At 44.7% G+C, this 20,563-nt stretch overlaps 1 protein-coding gene across 2 annotated transcripts in view; it reads left to right on the top strand.

Moving 5' to 3' along the window:
• LOC109898906 (dystonin) overlaps positions 1-20,563 on the top strand; it is a 190,668-nt gene that overhangs the window by 116,662 nt on the left and 53,443 nt on the right. The window contains exons 36-56 of one of the 2 annotated variants that reach the window (XM_031835452.1): positions 90-242; positions 408-623; positions 731-880; positions 1,115-1,348; positions 2,036-2,188; positions 2,461-2,694; positions 2,965-3,261; positions 8,500-9,048; positions 9,546-9,722; positions 10,570-10,693; positions 11,750-11,958; positions 12,182-12,499; positions 12,588-12,754; positions 12,951-13,107; positions 14,860-14,986; positions 15,281-15,331; positions 15,730-15,965; positions 16,230-16,359; positions 16,605-16,804; positions 17,066-17,567; positions 17,782-19,250. In XM_031835452.1, coding sequence (XP_031691312.1) covers positions 90-242; positions 408-623; positions 731-880; positions 1,115-1,348; positions 2,036-2,188; positions 2,461-2,694; positions 2,965-3,261; positions 8,500-9,048; positions 9,546-9,722; positions 10,570-10,693; positions 11,750-11,958; positions 12,182-12,499; positions 12,588-12,754; positions 12,951-13,107; positions 14,860-14,986; positions 15,281-15,331; positions 15,730-15,965; positions 16,230-16,359; positions 16,605-16,804; positions 17,066-17,567; positions 17,782-19,250 — 5,853 coding nt within the window. The remainder of the gene's footprint in view (positions 1-89; positions 243-407; positions 624-730; positions 881-1,114; positions 1,349-2,035; positions 2,189-2,460; positions 2,695-2,964; positions 3,262-8,499; positions 9,049-9,545; positions 9,723-10,569; positions 10,694-11,749; positions 11,959-12,181; positions 12,500-12,587; positions 12,755-12,950; positions 13,108-14,859; positions 14,987-15,280; positions 15,332-15,729; positions 15,966-16,229; positions 16,360-16,604; positions 16,805-17,065; positions 17,568-17,781; positions 19,251-20,563) is intronic. The other variant, XM_031835453.1, reaches the window with a different exon arrangement.

The raw sequence follows: 20,563 nt of genomic DNA, 5'->3' as shown, positions 1-20,563 counted from the left end.
AAATGTATATAAAATAACTAATACTCATGTATATGACGTGTATTTATTTGAGATTATTCATATATATCATGTATTTGATGTATTTTCAGAAACAGTACTCCACCCAGGATTATCTGGAGTGTGTTGGTAGACTTCAGGATCATGCAGATGTTGTAGTGGAGATCAGGAACGACTTGTCATCCAAGCAGGGCTCTCTGAGTAACAACATGGAGGAGTTACACAGTCAGCTGGAGGAATCCCAGGTTTGTATCACATATACTTAAATGCACCATAGAACGGCTTGAATACATTATAATAACAATGCATCCCTGAAAGAATGTGGCACCTTCGGTACTTTCTAGCCACTTACATTTTGTCCCCTCCTTGCATGAGCATCTGTCTCAACATTCACCCACTTCTGTTTCTAGTTGTTGGAAGCACATCTGTCTACACTGGCTAGCTTTCTAACCAGAGATCTGGACATAGCCAAGCAGCTGTTAAAGTCTGCTAATGAACTCATTCCCACGCATATCCACCAAGATCTGGCTTCAGCCTTTCGAGAGTTGCAGCCAGCATTTGCAGACGTTTGCCAAATGTCTGCAGAAAGGAATTACGTTCTAATGCAGGCTATTGATAAAGGAAAGGTCAGTGTTTGTTTCTCATTGTTGTGAACTAGGAAATTATGTTACTGAACTGCAATAAATACAAAGTAAATTAAATGAATCCTCATTGTGTGAACTGTGTTTTTCAGGCCAATTTGGAGTCAACATACCAGGAGCTCCTCAGTACCCTTAATCAACTATCAGGCTGTATTCATGACAACTCTGAGATGACCTACAACCTAGACATCATGAACACATATGACGTGAACACAGTGAAAGAAATGATCCAGAATATTGAGGTATCTTTTCATACCTTATTCTCCTTATGTTCCTTATTCACCTACAGTAGTGTATTTGAAGTATATATGAATAAAATACACAGTATTGTCAGGTTATATGAAACTAAATTAAAAGTTTGTGGTTTTTCCCTAGAATTAACCAATGACACAATATATTATGGTTTACATTTATACATCCAATGAGTTGTGTTGATTGGTTCAGCCCCCTTCCATGACCCCTGTCTGTGTTTCTAGGACATGGAGACTAATGTGTTAGGGACCCAGAGGCATCTGGAGGACACTGCGTTTGACACCCAGTACTTTATCTCAGAGCATGCCCAGTTCCTGAGCCCAGCCCAGAGCAGGCACCTCCTCAAGTCTCTCAGCGCCACCCAGAGGGCAATTAAGGATCAGATGGAGAGGGTGGCCAATCAGAGACGCACCCTTCAACTCCAGCTGGAGATCAGCGAGAATGAGAGTCAGCAGAAGGTTTGGACCCAAATGACTGGGCTTAGGGCCATTGCACCTTGGAAAGAGTCGATTTCAGTTTGTTGAGAAAACTATGAAAATGTATTGGTTGAAGTGAAGTGTGGCTGTGTGTGTGTGTATTTTATAGCTACATAAACAAATTATGGTCATGATATATATTTTAGAATATATATAAAATAATAATGTCACTAGAATTCATTAAGTCAGATTCATCATGTGTATATATTTATAATGTATAATGTGTTTTGAATGTGTTTTAATGAGAAGTTAGTCTCTTGCATGTTTCTTTTAACACTAAAAAGACCATTGCTTGACCACTGCCAAACGCTAACCTTTCTCCTGGTCGTGTTCACGTTTCACAGGCTTCAACACACCTTTACACTCTAAACTCCAGAGGACAAACTCCAAAGGCATCTTCAGTGTGGGAACGTTTTTCTCAACCAACCTCAGCACTAACACACTTGTGAACAAATGTCCTATTCCTCTCTACTAAACCGTCCTCTTTCTTTATCATGTCAGAATGCTGGCCTGTTGAGTGGCTAGCATGTTTACAGCATACTCAGACCATTGTCATCAGGGGTTGACTATCTATGAACGTACAGTATGATTAATGCCTACTATGTAGTGTATGCTGTTGGGAGGAGTGTAACATTGTAACATTGCAACATTGCTCTCTGGTGTGTGCAGTGCTTGGTGGAGAAACAGAAGGAGTTCTCAGACAAGTTGCAGGAGCTGTGTGACAACCTGACCAATACAGAGAACTGTCTGATAGGCCAGCAGCAGCAGGCCAAGAGTGTAGAGAGTGTGGAAGACCTGCAGCAGGTCCAGAAAGAGCATCAGGTACAGTACAGTAGCTTGTTGACGAAATGTTGGTTCTAATAAATGAATTGCATCTGAACTATAGAATGTATGGCTACATTATTTTATTTTAAGTATGATGTCATTGCTACACATTTATCATATACACAATTATGCACATTGTGTTACACATGTATTGCTGTATTATACTGAATCTTGTTTGATGGGTTCACTAATTTATCACCTAACATTTCTGTTATCATGCTTTCTGTGCCTGTGTCTGCATCTCTGTGTGTTAAATATTAAATGTCCAGGCCTTGCAGAAAGACATCCTGACCAACGGCAGTGCCTTGAATGAGGTCATCAGTAGCACCAAGAAGTTCCTGGATGAGAACCGCTCTATGCTGACCCCAGATCAGATCGCTGCCATCGAGAGCAAGCTGGAGGACGCCAAGAGCAAGGTCAAACTCATCAACCAACGGGCCGAGGAGTCAAGGAAAGACATGGAGAAGTCTGTGACTACTGCTATCAAACAGGAGACTGAGAAGGTTGGAAAACATATAACATTTTGCATGCATCAACATTATCCATATACCATGACTCGGTGCAAATCTGAATCATGACAGTTAAACTTTCTATTGTAGGTGGTTTACAGGAAAAGATAGATCCACTTAAAGACAAATAAAATTAGTTATGTTATTCAGCTTGATGATTGCTTACTTATTAAAATAATATATAAATGTACAAAATGTATAGTTATCTATTTAATCATATAATTTAGCCAACATATAATACCTCGCTATATTCTACCTGTTTAGGAGGCTGTTGTTGAGCAGTTTGAGGAGAGTAAGAACAAGATCGAGGGTCTGCTGGACTGGATCAACAACATAGGGAATGAGAAAGGGATGGGGGTCGATCAGACAGACCATATGGGCAAACAGAACGGGAACATGCCTTTGCCATCGAAGACCTCAGCCAAGAACATTCTGGGAGAGGATGATGACCCCAATGGAAACAATGGAAACGCTCTCCAGACTACAGATAACGACACTGGCAGACAGGCTACAGAGAAGACCCCAGAACTGGACCTGGACAAGCAGTATGATAGGGTCAAGGTAAATTAAGCTATTCTCTCTGGTGGTGCTTGATTCATAGTGGCTTGTTGTTACACAAGGCTCAGGTCCCTTTTTCTAATAGCTGCATTGACCTTTTCCTTATTCTTTTCTTATATATATATATATATATATATATATATATATACATGTATATAGGTTTTTGTATGTATGTATGTATATATATATCGCTCAGGAAGGCCACCAAAAATTCAGAGATTTCCATACCCAACTATAACATCTTCCGTCAAGATAGAACTGCCAAAGGGGGAGGAGTTGCAGTCTACTGCAGAGATAGCCTGCAAAGTAATGTCATACTTTCCAGGTCCATACCCAAACAGTTCGAACTACTAATTTTGAAAATTACTCTCTCCAGAAATAAGTCTCTCACTGTTGCCGCCTGCTACCGACCACCCTCAGCTCCCAGCTGTGCCCTGGACACCATTTGTGAATTGATCGCCCCCCATCTAGCTTCAGAGTTTGTTCTGTTAGGTGACCTAAACTGGGATATGTACCCTCATAGACGTTATCCTGACCAACTGGCCCTCCAAATACACCTCCGCTGTCTTCAACCAGGATCTCAGCGATCACTGCCTCATTGCCTGTATCCGCCACGGAGCCGCAGTCAAACGACCACCCCTCATCACTGTCAAACGCTCCCTAAAACACTTCTGTGAGCAGGCCTTTCTAATCGACCTGGCCCGGGTATCCTGGAAGGACATTGACCTCATCCCGTCAGTTGAGGATGCCTGGTCATTCTTTAAAAGTAACTTCCTCACCATTTTAGATAAGCATGCTCCGTTCAAAAAATGCAGAACCAAGAACAGATACAGCCCTTGGTTCACTCCAGACCTGACTGCCCTCGACCAGCACAAAAACATCCTGTGGCGGACTGCAATAGCATCGAATAGTCCCCGTGATATGCAACTGTTCAGGGAAGTCAGGAACCAATACACGCAGTCAGTCAGGAAAGCTAAGGCCAGCTTCTTCAGGCAGAAGTTTGCATCCTGTAGCTCCAACTCCAAAAAGTTCTGGGACACTGTGAAGTCCATGGAGAACAAGAGCACCTCCTCCCAGCTGCCCACTGCACTGAGGCTAGGTAACACGGTCTCCACCGATAAATCCATGATTATCGAAAACTTCAATAAGCATTTCTCAACGGCTGGCCATGCCTTACGCCTGGCTACTCCAACCTCGGCCAACAGCTCCGCCCCCCCCGCAGCTCCTCGCCCAAGCCTCTCCAGGTTCTCCTTTACCCAAATCCAGATAGCAGATGTTCTGAAAGAGCTGCAAAACCTGGACCCGTACAAATCAGCTGGGCTTGACAATCTGGACCCTCTATTTCTGAAACTATCCGCCGCCATTGTCGCAACCCCTATTACCAGCCTGTTCAACCTCTCTTTCATATCGTCTGAGATCCCCAAGGATTGGAAAGCTGCCGCAGTCATCCCCCTCTTCAAAGGGGGAGATACCTTGGACCCAAACTGTTATAGACCTATATCCATCCTGCCCTGCCTATCTAAGGTCTTCGAAAGCCAAGTCAACAAACAGGTCACCGACCATCTCGAATCCCACCGTACCTTCTCCGCTGTGCAATCTGGTTTCCGAGCCGGTCACGGGTGCACCTCAGCCACACTCAAGGTACTAAACGATATCATAACCGCCATCGATAAAAGACAGTACTGTGCAGCCGTCTTCATCGACCTTGCCAAGGCTTTCGACTCTGTCAATCACCATATTCTTATCGGCAGACTCAGTAGCCTCGGTTTTTCGGATGACTGCCTTGCCTGGTTCACCAATTACTTTGCAGACAGAGTTCAGTGTGTCAAATCGGAGGGCATGCTGTCCGGTCCTCTGGCAGTCTCTATGGGGGTGCCACAGGGTTCAATTCTCGGGCCGACTCTTTTCTCTGTATATATCAATGATGTTGCTCTTGCTGCGGCCGATTCCCTGATCCACCTCTACGCAGACGACACCATTCTATATACTTTCGGCCGTCATTGGACACTGTGCTATCTAACCTCCAAATGAGCTTCAATGCCATACAGCACTCCTTCCGTGGCCTCCAACTGCTCTTAAACACTAGTAAAACCAAATGCATGCTTTTCAACCGATCGCTGCCTGCACCCGCATGCCCGACTAGCATCACCACCCTGGTTGGTTCCGACCTTGAATATGTGGACATCTATAAGTACCTAGGTGTCTGGCTAGACTGCAAACTCTCCTTCCAGACTCTCCTTCCAAACATCTCCAATCGAAAATCAAATCAAGAGTCGGCTTTCTATTCCGCAACAAAGCCTCCTTCACTCACGCCGCCAAGCTTACCCTAGTAAAACTGACTATCCTACCGATCCTCGACTTCGGCGATGTCATCTACAAAATGGCTTCCAACACTCTACTCAGCAAACTGGATGCAGTCTATCACAGTGCCATCCGTTTTGTCACTAAAGCACCTTATACCACCCACCACTGCGACTTGTATGCTCTAGTCGGCTGGCCCTCGCTACATATTCGTCGCCAGACCCACTGGCTCCAGGTCATCTACAAGTCCATGCTAGGTAAAGCTCCGCCTTATCTCAGTTCAGTGGTCACGATGGCAACACCCATCCATAGCACGCGCTCCAGCAGGTGTATCTCACTGATCATCCCTAAAGCCAACACCTCATTTGGCCGCCTTTCGTTCCAGTACTCTGCTGCCTGTGACTGGAACGAACTGCAAAAATCGCTGAAGTTGGAGACTTTTATCTCCCTCACCAAATTCAAACATCAGCTATCTGAGCAGCTAACCGATCGCTGCAGCTGTACATAGTCTATTGGTAAATAGCCCACCCTTTTTCACCTACCTCATTCCCATACTGTTTTTATACTGTTTTTATTTATTTACTTTTCTGCTCTTTTGCACACCAATATCTCTACCTGTACATGACCATCTGATCATTTATCACTCCAGTGTTAATCTGCAAAATTGTAATTATTCGCCTACATCCTCATGCCTTTTGCACACATTGTATATAGACTGCCCCTTTTTTTTCTACTGTGTTATTGACTTGTTAATTGTTTACTCCATGTGTAACTCTGTGTTGTCTGTTCACACTGCTATGCTTTATCTTGGCCAGGTCGCTGTTGCAAATGAGAACTTGTTCTCAACTAGCCTACCTGGTTAAATAAAGGTGAAATTAAAAAATTAAAAAAATATAAAAAATATATATATATACACACACAGTTGAAGTCGGAAGTACACTTATGTTGGAGTCAATAAAACTCGTTTTTCAACTACTCCACAAATTTCTTGTTAACAAACTATAGTTTGTGCATGACAAAATATCTACTTTGTGCATGATACAAGTCATTTTCCCTAAAATCGTTTACAGAAAGATTATTTCACTTATAATTCACTGTATCACAATTCCAGTGGGTCAGAAGTTTACATACACTAAGTTGACTGTGCCTTTAAACAGTTTGGAAAATTCCAGAAAATTATGTCATGGCTTTAGAAGCTTCTGATAGGTTAATTGGCATCATTTGAGTCAATTGGAGGTGTGCTTGTGGATGTATTTCAAGGCCTACCTTCAAATTCAGTGCCTCTTTGCTTGGCATCATGGGAAAATCAAAAGAAATCAGCCAAGACCTCAGAAAAAAATTGTGGACCTCCACATGTCTGGTTCATCCTGGGGAGCAATTTCCAAACACCTGAAAGTACCACGTTCATCTGTACAAACAATAGTACCCAAGTATAAACACCATGGGACCACGCAGCCGTCATACCGCTCAGGAAGGAGACACGTTCTGTCTCCTAGAGATGAACGTACTTTGGTGCGCAAAGTGCAAATCAATCCCAGAACAACAGCAAAGGTACAGGTACAAAAGTATCTATATCCACTGTAAAACAAGTTCTACACCGACATAACTTGAAAGGCCACTCAGGAAGGAAACCAAAACTGCCATAAAAAAGCCAGACTACGGTTTGCAACTCCACATGGGGACAAAGATTGTACTTTCTGGAGAAATGTCCTCTGGTCTGATGAAACAAAAATAGAACTGTTTGGCCATAATGACCATCGTTATGTTTGGAGGAAAAAGGGGAGGCTTGCAAGCCTAAGAACACCATCCCAACCTTGAAGCACGGGGATGGCAGCATCATGTTGTGGGGGTGCTTTGCCGCAGGAGGGACTGCTGCACTTTACAAAATAGATGGCTCATGAGAAGGGAAAATTACGTGGATATATTGAAGCAACATCTCAAGAGATCAGTCAGGAAGTTAAAGATTGGTCGCAAATGGGTCTTCCAAATGGACAATGACCCCAAGCATACTTCCAAAGTTGTGGCAAAATGGATTAAGGACAACAAAGTCAAGGTATTGGAGTGGCCATCACAAAGCCCTGACCACAATCTTATAGAATATATGTGGGCAGAACTGAAAAAGTGTGTGCGAGCAAGGAGGACTACAAACCTGACTCAGTTACACCAGCTCTTTCAGGAGGAATGGGCCAAAATTCACCCAACTTATTGTGGGACGCTTGTGGAGGCTACCCGAAACGTTTGACCCAAGTTAAACAATTTAAAGGCAATGCTACCAAATACTAATTGAGTGTATGTAAACTTCTGACCCACTGGGAATGTGATGAAAGAAATAAAAGCTGAAATAAATAATTATCTCTACTATTATTCTGACATTTCACGTTCTTAAAATAAAGTGGTGATCCTAACTGACCTAAAACAGGGAATTTTTACTAGGATTAAATGTCAGGAATTCTGAAAAACTGAGATTAAATGTATTTGGCTAAGGTGTATGTAAACTTCTGACTTCAACTGTATTTATATATATACAAAAACATAGTCATGGGAAGCACAAATAAAACATCACATATCACATACCCAGAAAAACAGTTACATTCCTCAACAAATAAGTCATTTTAAATAAGAATTGTTAAAAAAGCCTCGTTAAATAAAGGTTCAATAGAAAATACAAATACATATAAAACATGTATTTTGAAATCTGTTCCAGCAATAGAGTCCATTAAAACTGAAAGCAGATTTTCCTAGCTCGGTGGAGACCCTAGGAACCTCAAGAGTTAACCAATACTTAAATGCAATATTTTCACTTTATTTTATTTTTTCATTTCATATCTTGTCCCGTGTGTTAAATATCAGTGTTGTAGGTTTTTCATGTGGCAATTTTTCATACTATGTCAATTTGACAATAAAGCTTTTGGAATTTGAATGGACTCTCTCCTCTTCCAGGCTCATCACCAGGAGATCCTGTCCCAGCAGCAGGACATGATCATGGCCACCCAGTCAGCCCAGGCTCTGCTGGACCACCAGGCCCATGCCCTGTCCTCCACGGAGAAAGACAAACTGCAGATGGACATCCAGGAGTTGAAGGGTCGGTACGACGCTTCCCTTACCCAGGCAGAACAGCAGATGAAGCAGGTGGTCCAGGTCCAGGAGGAGCTGAAGAAGTTCCAAGGAGACTGTGAGGAGTTTGAGGGCTGGCTGCAGCAGGCCGAGGGGGAGGTGGGGGAGCTGGGAGCCCCCGCTGGAGCTCTGAACATCCTCACAGAGAAGCTCCAGAGACAGAAGAGCTTCTCTGAGGACGTCATCTCCCACAAGGGGGACCTGCGGTTCATCACCATCTCAGGGCAGAAGGTGCTGGACGTGGCGAAAGCTTGTGGACGCATGGACCCTAAGGGGAAAGATGCTCAGCTGGAGGTGGATACCACTGGAACCTGCGCTACTGTAAAGGATAAGCTGGACTCGGTTGCTGGCCGTTACAAAGCCCTGCACTCTCAGGTAAACTTCATATACCAGTACCACAAGACTGATTTAGCCCGCTGGACTAAAGCCTAGTCTCAAAGTCTTCAGCCAGGTTACTGATCACATGCATGTTGTTCACTGAACCACCTTGGTAACACCAGGAGGTCTACCTATTTAAATCAGTACGGTGAACACTGAGTGAGACACACATCTCAGACTGATTGAATGTTTTTTTTAATGGATGTAATATCCTACTCTCACCACACGGTGGAAGCATTTCTGTTTGATCAAAATGAAAGCAAATGAGTCATTGTTCTGTATCACAACACTGGTTCACTCTCATACTGAGAGGCAAAGGTTGACTTTGTGTAACTGTTCATCTTAAAAACAATTCAGATGAAATGCTCTCTTATTATATATTGCTGTCCAGCTTTTCTATAGGTTGAGATACAGAAAAGAGTAGGCAGTAATACTGCATGCATTCCAAGTTAGTAACTACCACAGCGATCAACATCACAACTCATTTCTTTCAGTGCAATGAGCTCGGCAACAACCTAAAAGATGTGGTGGACAAGTACAAGAAATACGAGGACTCAACCGCTGGTCTCCTGAAGTGGCTCAACAACTCAGCGGAGGAAGCCCGAAGGCAACAGTCTGAGGCCATTGCTGCCGACCCTCAAACCCTACAGAAACAGCTGGAGGACACCAAGGTATGACAAAAAAATGAAATCTCACCAAACAGTATGAGTTTTATCCAGACAAAGCACATTACCACAGTGTAACAGACTCCGGGCTAGAGGAGGGCAAGTGGAGGCATAGCTGTTTACAGAACAGCCTTTTTTCAGAGTTTACTCACTGACGGCTCTGAGAACTGAATGGGTTTAGATGTCATTACACCGCTTCAAACTTCCCTCTCCATATACAGTGTTTCCACTCACTTTAAAACAACACTGCTATTTTTAGGTCCAAATTCAAACCTCAAAGCAGTCCCCAAGACATGAATATCCTAACCATTCGTACATTTTCTTGCGTATGCTTTTGAGGCGGGGGTGGGGGGGTTACGATTGGAGTTGGACTGGACAGAGGTGTAGAGAATGCCTAGTATCCTTTAATAGATTATGTCCCTGCAGTACTCTCTGAGTCAAGCTGGATTGCAACAAAAGTATGTAGTGTAGAGAGAGAGAGAGAGTGGGAGTAAAGTCATGTTCCATTACATCTCTCTATGGAGTTGTATTGCAGTGGCTCATAGATATAGAAGATTAGAGGCGCCTAAAACTCAAGAATGTAGTTTATGTCAGGGAAATGCTACGTTTCCCCCTGAGTGCAACCAGTCAGGTATATGGAAAGTTACCGTAGTGGAGTTCTAGTATTTGAATAACACTTTGTTTTTAGATGCTTTTACAAAATATTTGTCTCCAGCTTTAAATCTGTATAATTACAGCATTGTAATAAAGATATAGCTGGAGTTTATTGATATATCTATATGGAGCGGTGTGGTTTGTCTGTTAGACATGTTGACTGTCTAATCTTCTGTCTGCCTGTGTTTGTCATGGTCAGGCTCTACAAAATCAGACCACTGGTCGTCAGACTGCTGTGGAGACACTCCGCAAAACATCTGACTCTCTGGTCACTGCTGAGGGGGACCTGTTGACCAATCAGGACGAGATCCAGGAGACAGTAGGTGAGTAATCAGTCTTAAGTGTAGATTCTCATCCAATGCTATTTCTAAAAAATAATGAAATACTTGACAATATAGTGCCACTGCCAATGTGTGGTACCTATCATAGTGATTCATGACTGTTGGAGTGAAATAGTAGTAAGGGAGAGTGTGGTAAGTTGAGCCATCCCTTGTTTCTAGGACACCATACACAAATGTAATAATTTGACCAAATATTTAGGAAGAGGTCATCATATCATAGAGTCTGTGAAGGAAGAAACCACATGGGAAAAGTGGTAAGTAAGCTAGTTAGGTCCCAATTTTGTTTTCACCAAGTCAAATTAATGTATTGTTCTAGAGGTTTCATGAAGCTTGCATCTTAACCAAAGTACATTTTCAGATTATTCTATACATCAGTTGGGGTCTCTATAAGCATCAATATGAGGTCCTAAACCTAGCATGAAAGTTGATCCTTGTGGGCTAATGAAAATGGTTTGCCTTGGGGTAAGTTGAGCCAATGGCCATGGAGTAAGTTGAGCCACAGTTTGAGCAAATGTAAGTGTTTTCTTCCCAGGCATAATGCCAGGCATTATTGCGGGGATATGAGGTAACACCAGGTCCTGGTCTATGTTAAAAGTGTTTTTAAAAAGTACATAGTGTTTGTAAGTTGCTCAACTTACCCTGTCCGGCAGCTCAACTTATATCCGGGTAAGTGGTGCCAAGAGACCAATTATTTTGGACAACCTATGTTTCCAAAACTGTAATGTTTACATGAATTCTGATTATTTTAATAAGAGATGCACAACATCCTGAAATATAAGTAGATGTCTTTGTTAGAATGAATACTATATTTCCCTTGACGGCATGATGCTGAATGTAAAAATGTTTTACCTTGTCCCTAATGATATTGCGCTTGGCCGACTCAAAAGTATTTTTCCATATGTTGTCCTGAGCAGAAAGGTCGAACAGAGAGAACAGTGACAACCCTGACTTGATTTGCTCATCATTTCCAAGTGGTATGAAGTTTTACCAGTGCTAAGCATTGGCCCTAAAACCCTTACATTGTGTCTTTGCTTTCAGATGATATTGTGGAAAGGTATGACAACCTGTCCAAGTCAGTGAGTGATCGTAATGAGAAGCTTCAGATCACCCTGACCCGCTCCCTGAGTGTCCAGGATGGCCTGGATGAGATGATGAGCTGGATGGAGGGAGTAGAGGAGAGTGTGAAGGAGAAAGGACAAGTCCCTCTGGATTCAGCAGCCATTGGAGATGTGCTGAGCAACGGGGCCGTAAGTACTGTAAACATTCACTTTGTGTCACTGTTTTTACCAGTCAAATAGCCATTTGACCATATTCACCTTACTGTAACTGGTTATTTTGGCTCAACCGTTCATTTGGAATTTGTCTCTGCATGATCTTCTACAGATGATGAAACCTGAACTATAAAAACATTGAAAAACATTCAAATGTCTCTAAAATATATATTTGTCATCCGTTGTGTTTTTCTTCAAGGCTCTGGAGCAGGATATTTCCAGTCGCCAGAGTAGCATCTCGGCCATGAAGGCCAAGGTGAAGAAATTTGTGGAGACAGCTGACCCCTCCGCCGCGGCAGTGCTGCAGTCCAAAATGGACACCCTATCACAGCGCTTCTCTGACACCTGTGACAAGCACAAGCAGAAAATGGAGCAGCTGGAGCAGCTGAAGGACAAGGTGGAGGAGTTCGAGAAGACCTCGGACAAGGTGCAGCAGTTTGTGCTCAAGCGCTCACAGGCCCTCTCCGAAATAGACGGGCCAGGGAAAAATGTAAACGAGCTCTCGCAGCTCATGCAGGTAAATATGTTAATTGAATGCTCATTTCAACCACACATTGCTCAATAGTGATCTTCCAATTGTTTTAACTGTTCTAATGTTTCTGTAGGACACTAACACTGAGTTGGCTCAACATGCCAAGGATGTGGAAATACTGCAAAAGCTGTCAAAGGAGCTGTCCAATATGGGTCCAGAGGGAAGCATGGCCCAGATTCAGGGAAAGATTGACAACCTCTCCAACAACTTCAATGCCTTCAAAGACACTGTGAAAGAGAAGTACGTGAAGATGACGGTAGAGCTGAGCTACCTGCTGATCCTCATGTACAATCTACTTGTGGGGATACTTGTTCTCATTTGACACAGAAGAAACATAATTATTTTATCTCGCCAGTTGACAGTCATGTTTTGGCATATTTGATATGTCTCTGTGATGTGATGTGACTGTGGTTGTCTTCTCCCTTTTACAACACAGAGAGGAGGAGGTATCTTCCTGCCAGGACCAGCTGGGAGACTTCAGGGATGCAGCCGGAGCTCTCAGGACGTGGCTGGAGGAGACAACAGAGAAAGTCCCTGTGGTTCAGCCAACCAGCAGTGAACAGAGTCTATTGAATGACCTGCAGAGAGTCAATGTGAGTGAGCAGGCAGACTGGTCTGGTACTAGATAGCCCCCCTTACTTATTTGCATTATGGAAATGGTATGTTCTACCTTTGTTCTTAGTGCAAAGAAGGACAACTGCATAGCTATGTTACAAAGGTGCAGGTGGATGTGGAGCTTGTTCTTCAAATGGCCTTGAATGCCTTATGTTACATTTTTTAAGTTGAGTAATTTAGCAGACGCTCTTATCCAGAGCAATGTACAGGAGTAATTATGATTAAGTGCCTTGCTCAAGGGCACATTGGCTTATTTTTCACCTAGTTGGCTCTGGGATTTTAACCAGCAATCTCTCGGTTACTGGCCCAATGCTCTCACATTTATTTTGCAATTTTATTTATTTATAAAGCCATTTTTACATCAGCAGATATCACAAAGTGCTATACAGTAACTCAGCCTAAAACCCCAAACATCAAACAATGCAGATGTAGGAACACAGTGGCTAGGTAAAACTCACTAGAAAGGCAGGAACCTAGGAAGAAACCTAGAGAGGAACCAGCTCTGAGGGGTGGCCAGTTATCTTATGGTTGTGCCGGGTGGACATTATAAGAGTATATGGCCATTAAGGCCAAATTGTTCTTCAAGATGTTCAAACGTTCATAGATGACCAGCATGGTCAAATAATAATCACAGTGGTTGTAGAGGGTGCAACAGGTCAGTACCTCAGGAGTAAATCTCAGTTGGCTTTTCATAGCCGAGCATTCAGAGGTTGAGACAGCAGGTGCGATAGTGAGAGAGAAGAGTCGAAAACAGGGTTCCAGGGCCGCAGGCAAAACAGTTGGGGACTGGGGACAGCCAGAAGTCATCAGGGCAGGTAGTCCAGAGGCATGGTCCGGGTCCTCCCAGAGGGAAGAGAGAGGAATTAGAGGGAGCATACTTAAATTCACACAGGGCACCAGATAAGACGGGGGGGGGGGGGGGGGGGGTCTCATCCGATGATACCCCCGGACAGGGCCAACCAGGCAGGATATAACCCCACCCACTTTGCCAAAGCACAGCCCCCACACCACAAGAGGGATATCAACAGACCACCAACTTACTACCCTGAGACAAGGCTGAGTATAGCCCACGAAGATCTCCTCCACCGCCGAACATCTATGCTACCTGCCGCTCATGTTTTCATGTCATATTACCCACGTCACAGGTTTGGCACTTAATGTGTTTTTGTAATGGAGTAAGAGGAGTGCGGTGCGATATATCACTATTTTGTCCTCCCTGATTTCACAGTAGTTTCCATGCCAAAGTAATAAAAGGATGGGAAGTGTTTAACATAGGACTCGTCAGGGAGTCAAACACTAAATAACTGTGACTCTGCCAGAAAAAAACTTCCAATCAGAGATGAACTGGTACAGTGTGTCACAGAAAAAAGATAAAAGACAAGAAGAGAGTAACGAACCATAAGTAAATAGGTCAAACATCAAAGATTAAAACACAAATCCCTCCACACTTAATAATACATTTGCATATTGAATAATTTGTTTGTACCATGCGAAAAATCACAGTTTAAAATGAAATGAATCAGGACTTGACATTGGAAAGGGTTTCCTTTGAGGAGATTTTAGTCTCGATGCTGCATTGCTCCAAATATATTTAGCTTGGCCCTGCTTCTTACAATAAACAGTCAAGACAGAGTCATTCAGTGTTCTCTCAATGTAGCCATGCAAATTGCAGCCCTATTCGGGACAGTGTTGTGTAAACTATGTTATTGGTTTGATTGATCTCTTTTCAGGCTCTAATGGAGGAATGGACAACCAAAGGCTCTGCTGTCCAAGATATAAATAGCAAAGGATCACAGCTATGTAGCTTCATAAGTGTTCTCACATCTCCAGCCAAGACCAAGATGTCACACAAGTCAGGTACTGTATGCTTTCAGAAGGTTTGATTATCTCAAAGCAGTTTGTTAGAGATATTTTTAAGCACATGGTTGTGTTCGGGAATGAGAAAACAATGAAACGGGAGATACCCGTTATCTGTTGCAACACGTTTTGCTACGCTGTACTGTACAGAACATGACCCTGATCTCAATGTAACCACAGTGATCATACAATGATCTTTTTCCTGTATGACAACCCAATAGAGTCTAGTTTGCTTTTGACAGTTGTACTTAACAAATAAGCATGATCTTATGTATTTGTTTGTTTTGCGATCAGCCGTTGCTAACGGTGGTGGCCCCGGAAACCATGCCTACCTAACCAATAAAGGTACTTTTTCTTTACCAGTGTGTCATGTTAGGAATGTATCAACACAGTGTTCCAGACCTGTACATTATCATAACAACTTATCATGTAATGGCTTGTTCGGTTGAAATGGTCTGTTTTAGGCCTCGTCTTGTACTTATCCTTGATTCTTTCTACTGGAAATGTCCCATTCTTTTTACATTCCAATGTATTAAGAACATGATTTCAATCTATTTTCAATTTACCTTCAATAGCATGAAAACCCATTTCAAACCAGCTGTGTTTAGACCACACTGCAAAACAATTTCACAGACTAAATTCACAAACAAATGTCTGCTTACAGCAGTGCCTTGTCCAAGTCATTGTTGTTATAAAAGGTAAACTGGCTGGTGTCTAACACTCTAACCTCTAACCACCCACAGAGATGATGGTGGTACAGCAGAACATGTCGTATATCAACGAGGGCCACGAGAGGCTGGGAGAACTACTGAAGGACCGGGCTGCAGAGCTCTCTGGCCTGGTGCAGCAGATGGCAGAGGCCCAGAAGGAGACAGATGCCATGATAACATGGCTGAAGGACATGAAGAAGACAACAGCATCCTGGAACTCTGCGTCCACAGAGAAAGACGCCATGAAAACACAACTGGAGCAACAGAAGGTAGATTCAGCCAATGCCTGGTCTGCATAGACTGTTTCTGTAATAGTTGTTGTGCCTATGGCTTATTATAGTAGTGGTTTAGTACATCCAGTGGTTTCATATGAAATATCTCACAGTATTATTGGTATGCAAAATGCTCTGTGGGAAGCCAATGTTTTAGGCAGGTGCCTCTTGTCTCTACTCTGTGCATGAAGAGTGCATGAAGAGCCAATGAATCAAATATACGATGGTTTTAGTCAAGCACTATATCTCTATTTTCCTCAGGCCTTTGAGGAGGACATGAAACAAAAGCACGAGCAGCTCCAGAAGCTGAGAGAGAAGCTTCTCCACTTGATTGAGAAACACCCAGACTCTCCTGAAGCAGCCAAATGGAAGCAGATGCTGTCACAGATAGGTATGCAGTATATTTGATCCCATCTGTCTGTCTCCAAATGTTTTAATATCTACTGCATCAATGCAGAGAGCTTTACCCGGGGTCAGTCCAGTCCAGTCAACCGCTCCCCCCTTTCCAAGGCTTCACGACAGAATACCTGGCCTCCCCCACACCTGCAGACTCATACAGCTAAGACCTAATCAGTAGGGGCTGTGCAAAGTTCAAGTTGCCAGGGTGTTTTGTGCTGACTGATGTTTGTTCCTCAGATGCTGCCTGGGCGGATGTAAGTGGGTCGGTGGAGGACAGGAAGCAGCACCTGGAGGAGTCCAACAGGAACCTGGACGTGTTCCAGACCACTGAGCCACAGCTCCGCCAGTGGCTCTCAGAGAAGGAGATGATGCTCAGTGTCCTGGGGCCCCTCTCCATGGACCCCAACATGCTCAACACACAGAGGCAGCAAGTCCAGGTACTTCACTATGGGACATATTAGTTAGTGTTGAAATTATTACCACCATGTACAGTTCAATGTCAATGTCACCTACTTCACACGTAAGCTAATGTTAAAGACAGTCATTGTTTTGTCTGCAGGCCAAATGTTGAGGCTTACCAGAATTAGTCAAAATCAAGATGATTAAGATTGAAAAGGTTGAACCATTTTGCACATTATATGCATTATTAAACACTAACATTGCTATTTATTAAGGTCATATTGACTTGTCCCTCCTAGATCCTCCTGAACGAGTTTGACAGCCGTAAGCCACAGTATGACCAGCTTAATGAGGCTGCTGCTGCTATCCTGAGCACCTCAGCCAAGCAGGACCCCTCCTCTGGTGGGAAGGTGGTGAAGGACCAACTGGCCGCCGTCACCCAGAAATGGCAGGGCCTGACTGGGCAGCTGAGACAGCGAGCCGGCCTCATCGACCAGGCCGTGGGGAAGACGGGCCAGTTCCAGGATCTGCTGAGGAGCTTGAGCCAGAGCGCCGCCTCACTGGAGACCCGGCTCAACAGCCAGCAGGCCGTTAGCAGTCAACCTGACGTGGTGAAGAATCAGCTGGAAGAGGCTAACATCATCTCTGGCCAGCTGAGGGAGGAGAGGAAGAGACTGAAAGAGGCTGAGACACTCTGCTCGGAGCTCTCTGCCCTGGTCACTGAGGACTACCTGAAAACAGACCTAGCCAGGCAGCTGGAGGTGGTCACCAAGCCCTTCAAACAGTTGGAGGACAAAGCAGGTTTGGCTTTGATTTCATTTGCTTTCATTTTTTTTATATAATATGTTTTTTTCTCTTTAATGAGAAGCTTCAGGCTGTACTGTGGTTTAATGTCTGAAACTTTGACAGACATTGAAGGAGTTTCATGATGAGGTAGACATTGTCATTCTGAATGATAAATGTATGCTTTGTTCCTCTGCCTCTTAATGACATTAATGTACATGCTCTTTTTTAGTGAAGCGGATCCAGCAGCTGAACTCAGCCTTCGCAAGCTCCCAGCAGTTCCACCAGACCTCCAAAGACTTCCAGGAATGGATGAATGAGACGCTCCAGGAGCAGTCTAAATCTCAGGCAGTCTCAGCCCAGGTGGAGAACCTTCAGCAAAGCCTGAAAGAGCACAGTGCCCTGCAGAAGGCCCTCAGTGAACATAAGGAACCATACAGCACCATCGTCAGGGAGGGGGAGACCCTACTCCAGAACACAGATGGGGCAGAGAAGGTGGCGCTGCAGGGCCAGCTGGCCACATTGCGTTCCAACTGGGACGACGTGAAGAAGAGCTCATCCGAGCGCCAGGATAAGCTCCAGGGGGCGCTGCAGAGGGCCCAAAAGTATCACGAGCATGCTGAGAAGCTCCAGTCCTGGGTCCAGGAGAGTGAGGTCAGGGAGGGTAGCGTCAGGCTCAGCGTGGACCCAGCGGAGGTGGAGAGCTCAATCTCCCAGCTGAAGGCCATCCAGAAGGACGTGGACAAACACAGAGGCCTGGTGGCGCAGCTGAACACTGCAGCCGAAAGCCTCCTGGAGGTGGCCAATGCAGACATAGAGGCTGTCAGGGAGGAGAAGGCGGCCATTGGGCAGAGCGTGGACCGGGTCACAGAGAGGGTCCAGAACAAGAGGGATTCTCTGGACAAGATCTCACAGAGGCTGAAGGAGTTCAACGACACCCACAAAGAGGCCAAGGGCCAGCTGGCAGGGGCTAAGAAGCAGCTAGATGCCCACACATCACTGGGGGTCCAGGCCTACAGCAACAAGAACCTGATCAGCATGAAGGCCCAGCAGAAGAGCCTGGATGGGGTCAACACACAGCTGGAGCACCTGAAGAGCCTTGCCCAGGGCCTCGTGGCCGACGTCCCTGAAGCTGACGGGGTGACAGACCTCCTCCTTCAGGCCGACAGCCTGGAGAAAGAGTACGGCTCCCTCAGCAAGGATGTAGGGAAGACTTGCTCCACCTTGGAGGGCAAGCTGCAGGGCATCGGGCAGTTCCAGACCAACATCCGCGAGATGTTCACCTGCTTTGCAGACTTAGATGATGAGCTTGACAGCATGGCTCCTGTGGGCCGCGAACTGGCCACTCTGAATGAGCAGCAGGGCGGCATCAAGGTCTTTGTGGAGAAACTGCAGGAGCTGATGGCAGACACGGCTCGAGGAGAGGACAGATGTAAGAAGATGCTGGAAACTGAGGCCTCCCCAGATCTTCTGGGGCTGAAGAGAGATCTGGATGTTCTGAGTAAGCAGTGTGGCAAGCTGATGGACAGAGCCAAAGGGAGAGAGGAAGAGGTGGGGAGTACACTCACCCGTCTGAATGAGCTTTACTCCAAGCTACAGCAGTTCACTAACAAACTGGGCAGGGCTGAGGTCAAGGAGGAGGGTCAAGGGTCAGTTGGCATGGAGACGGATGTCATCAACCAACAGTTGGAAGCTTTCAAGGTAAGATTACATTTTGTTAACATTTTACAGTAAAGTAAATGTAATGGAAAGGCTGATACTGTATTATCAAGCTTGGTTGCCACCACTAATGGTGATTCATTGTGGTTTTGAATGCCTTACGCATTGGCTACATTATGGTATCATATTATTTCAGCTCATGCTTTACTATTGTACTCTAGCGCTATCACTTTCACCAGCCACATCACTCAACTGGATGACATTACCCTGCCAGAAAGATATCATCCTTACATACAGTACTACCCTAAAATAACCATTAGTAAGACTTATAACACCTGGAGTAACATAGGATCTTGAGTGTCTGTTTGAGCTACACCTACACCAAAATATTATTTTGATTTACTGAACTCGCTACAACAAAACATTCCATTACTGGGTAATTTGGTTGCAACAGTTTAAAAACATACAGCAAGTTCAAGTACCATATTAAATAAAAATACTTTAAAACCAGATAAACAGTAAAGACACAAAGCATCAATAAACAAAGTGCAAAGTGCAGTAGAAAACCATTAGAACATTTCAGTTTCCCCCACAATCTACTGATCTACTGTTCAAGTTTCAAAGGAAATCTCTGGAAATAAATCCACATCACTATCTTAATTCAGTAAGTTCCTATGGGGATTTTGCATGATGCTTTTTGCTGCATTAACCCCAGTGGTATTATAAGTTAAACAACAGGGCTCTCTAATTCTCTTTTGGGCCTGGTGGCCACATGCGTGACCCTCCTCTGGGGAATACTGTTTCAGTATGTTGCTGAGCATCTGGTCCAGACAAAAGAGCTCTGACCTGCTCAGATGCCATTGTGGTGGGTGGGTGACGGGCGACCCAGGAACCAGCTAAGAACCAGCGGGGTGTCCTATGTTGCACTGGCCTGGGGTAACGAGCATTACCCAGCCTGACTCCTGCTCCCCTCTCCCTCTCCTCTACTTTAAGAATGAGTGTGGGGCCTCCCGAGTGGTGCAGCGGTCTAAGGCACTGCATCACAGTGCTAGAGGCGTCACTACAGATCCAGGTTCAATGTGTAGTAGCCAACCGCGACCAGGAGACCCATGAGCCGGTGCACAATTGGCCCAGCGTGGTCTGGGTTAGGGGAGGGTTTGGCCGGCTGGGATGTCCTTGTCCTATCGCACTCTAGCGACTCCTTGTGGTAGCCGGGCGCATGCACGCTGACTTCGGTCGCCAGCTGTACGGTGTTTCCTCTGACACATTGGTGTGGCTGGCTTCTGGGTTAAGCCGGCAGTGTGTCAAGAAGCAGTGCGGCTTGGAGGGGTCGTGTTTCGCCTCTCCTAAGTTCG

The sequence above is a fragment of the Oncorhynchus kisutch genome, linkage group LG11 (genome assembly GCF_002021735.2).
Source record: "Oncorhynchus kisutch isolate 150728-3 linkage group LG11, Okis_V2, whole genome shotgun sequence".
Lineage (NCBI taxonomy): Eukaryota > Metazoa > Chordata > Actinopteri > Salmoniformes > Salmonidae > Oncorhynchus > Oncorhynchus kisutch.
This window is presented reverse-complemented; position numbering and strand designations above follow the sequence as displayed.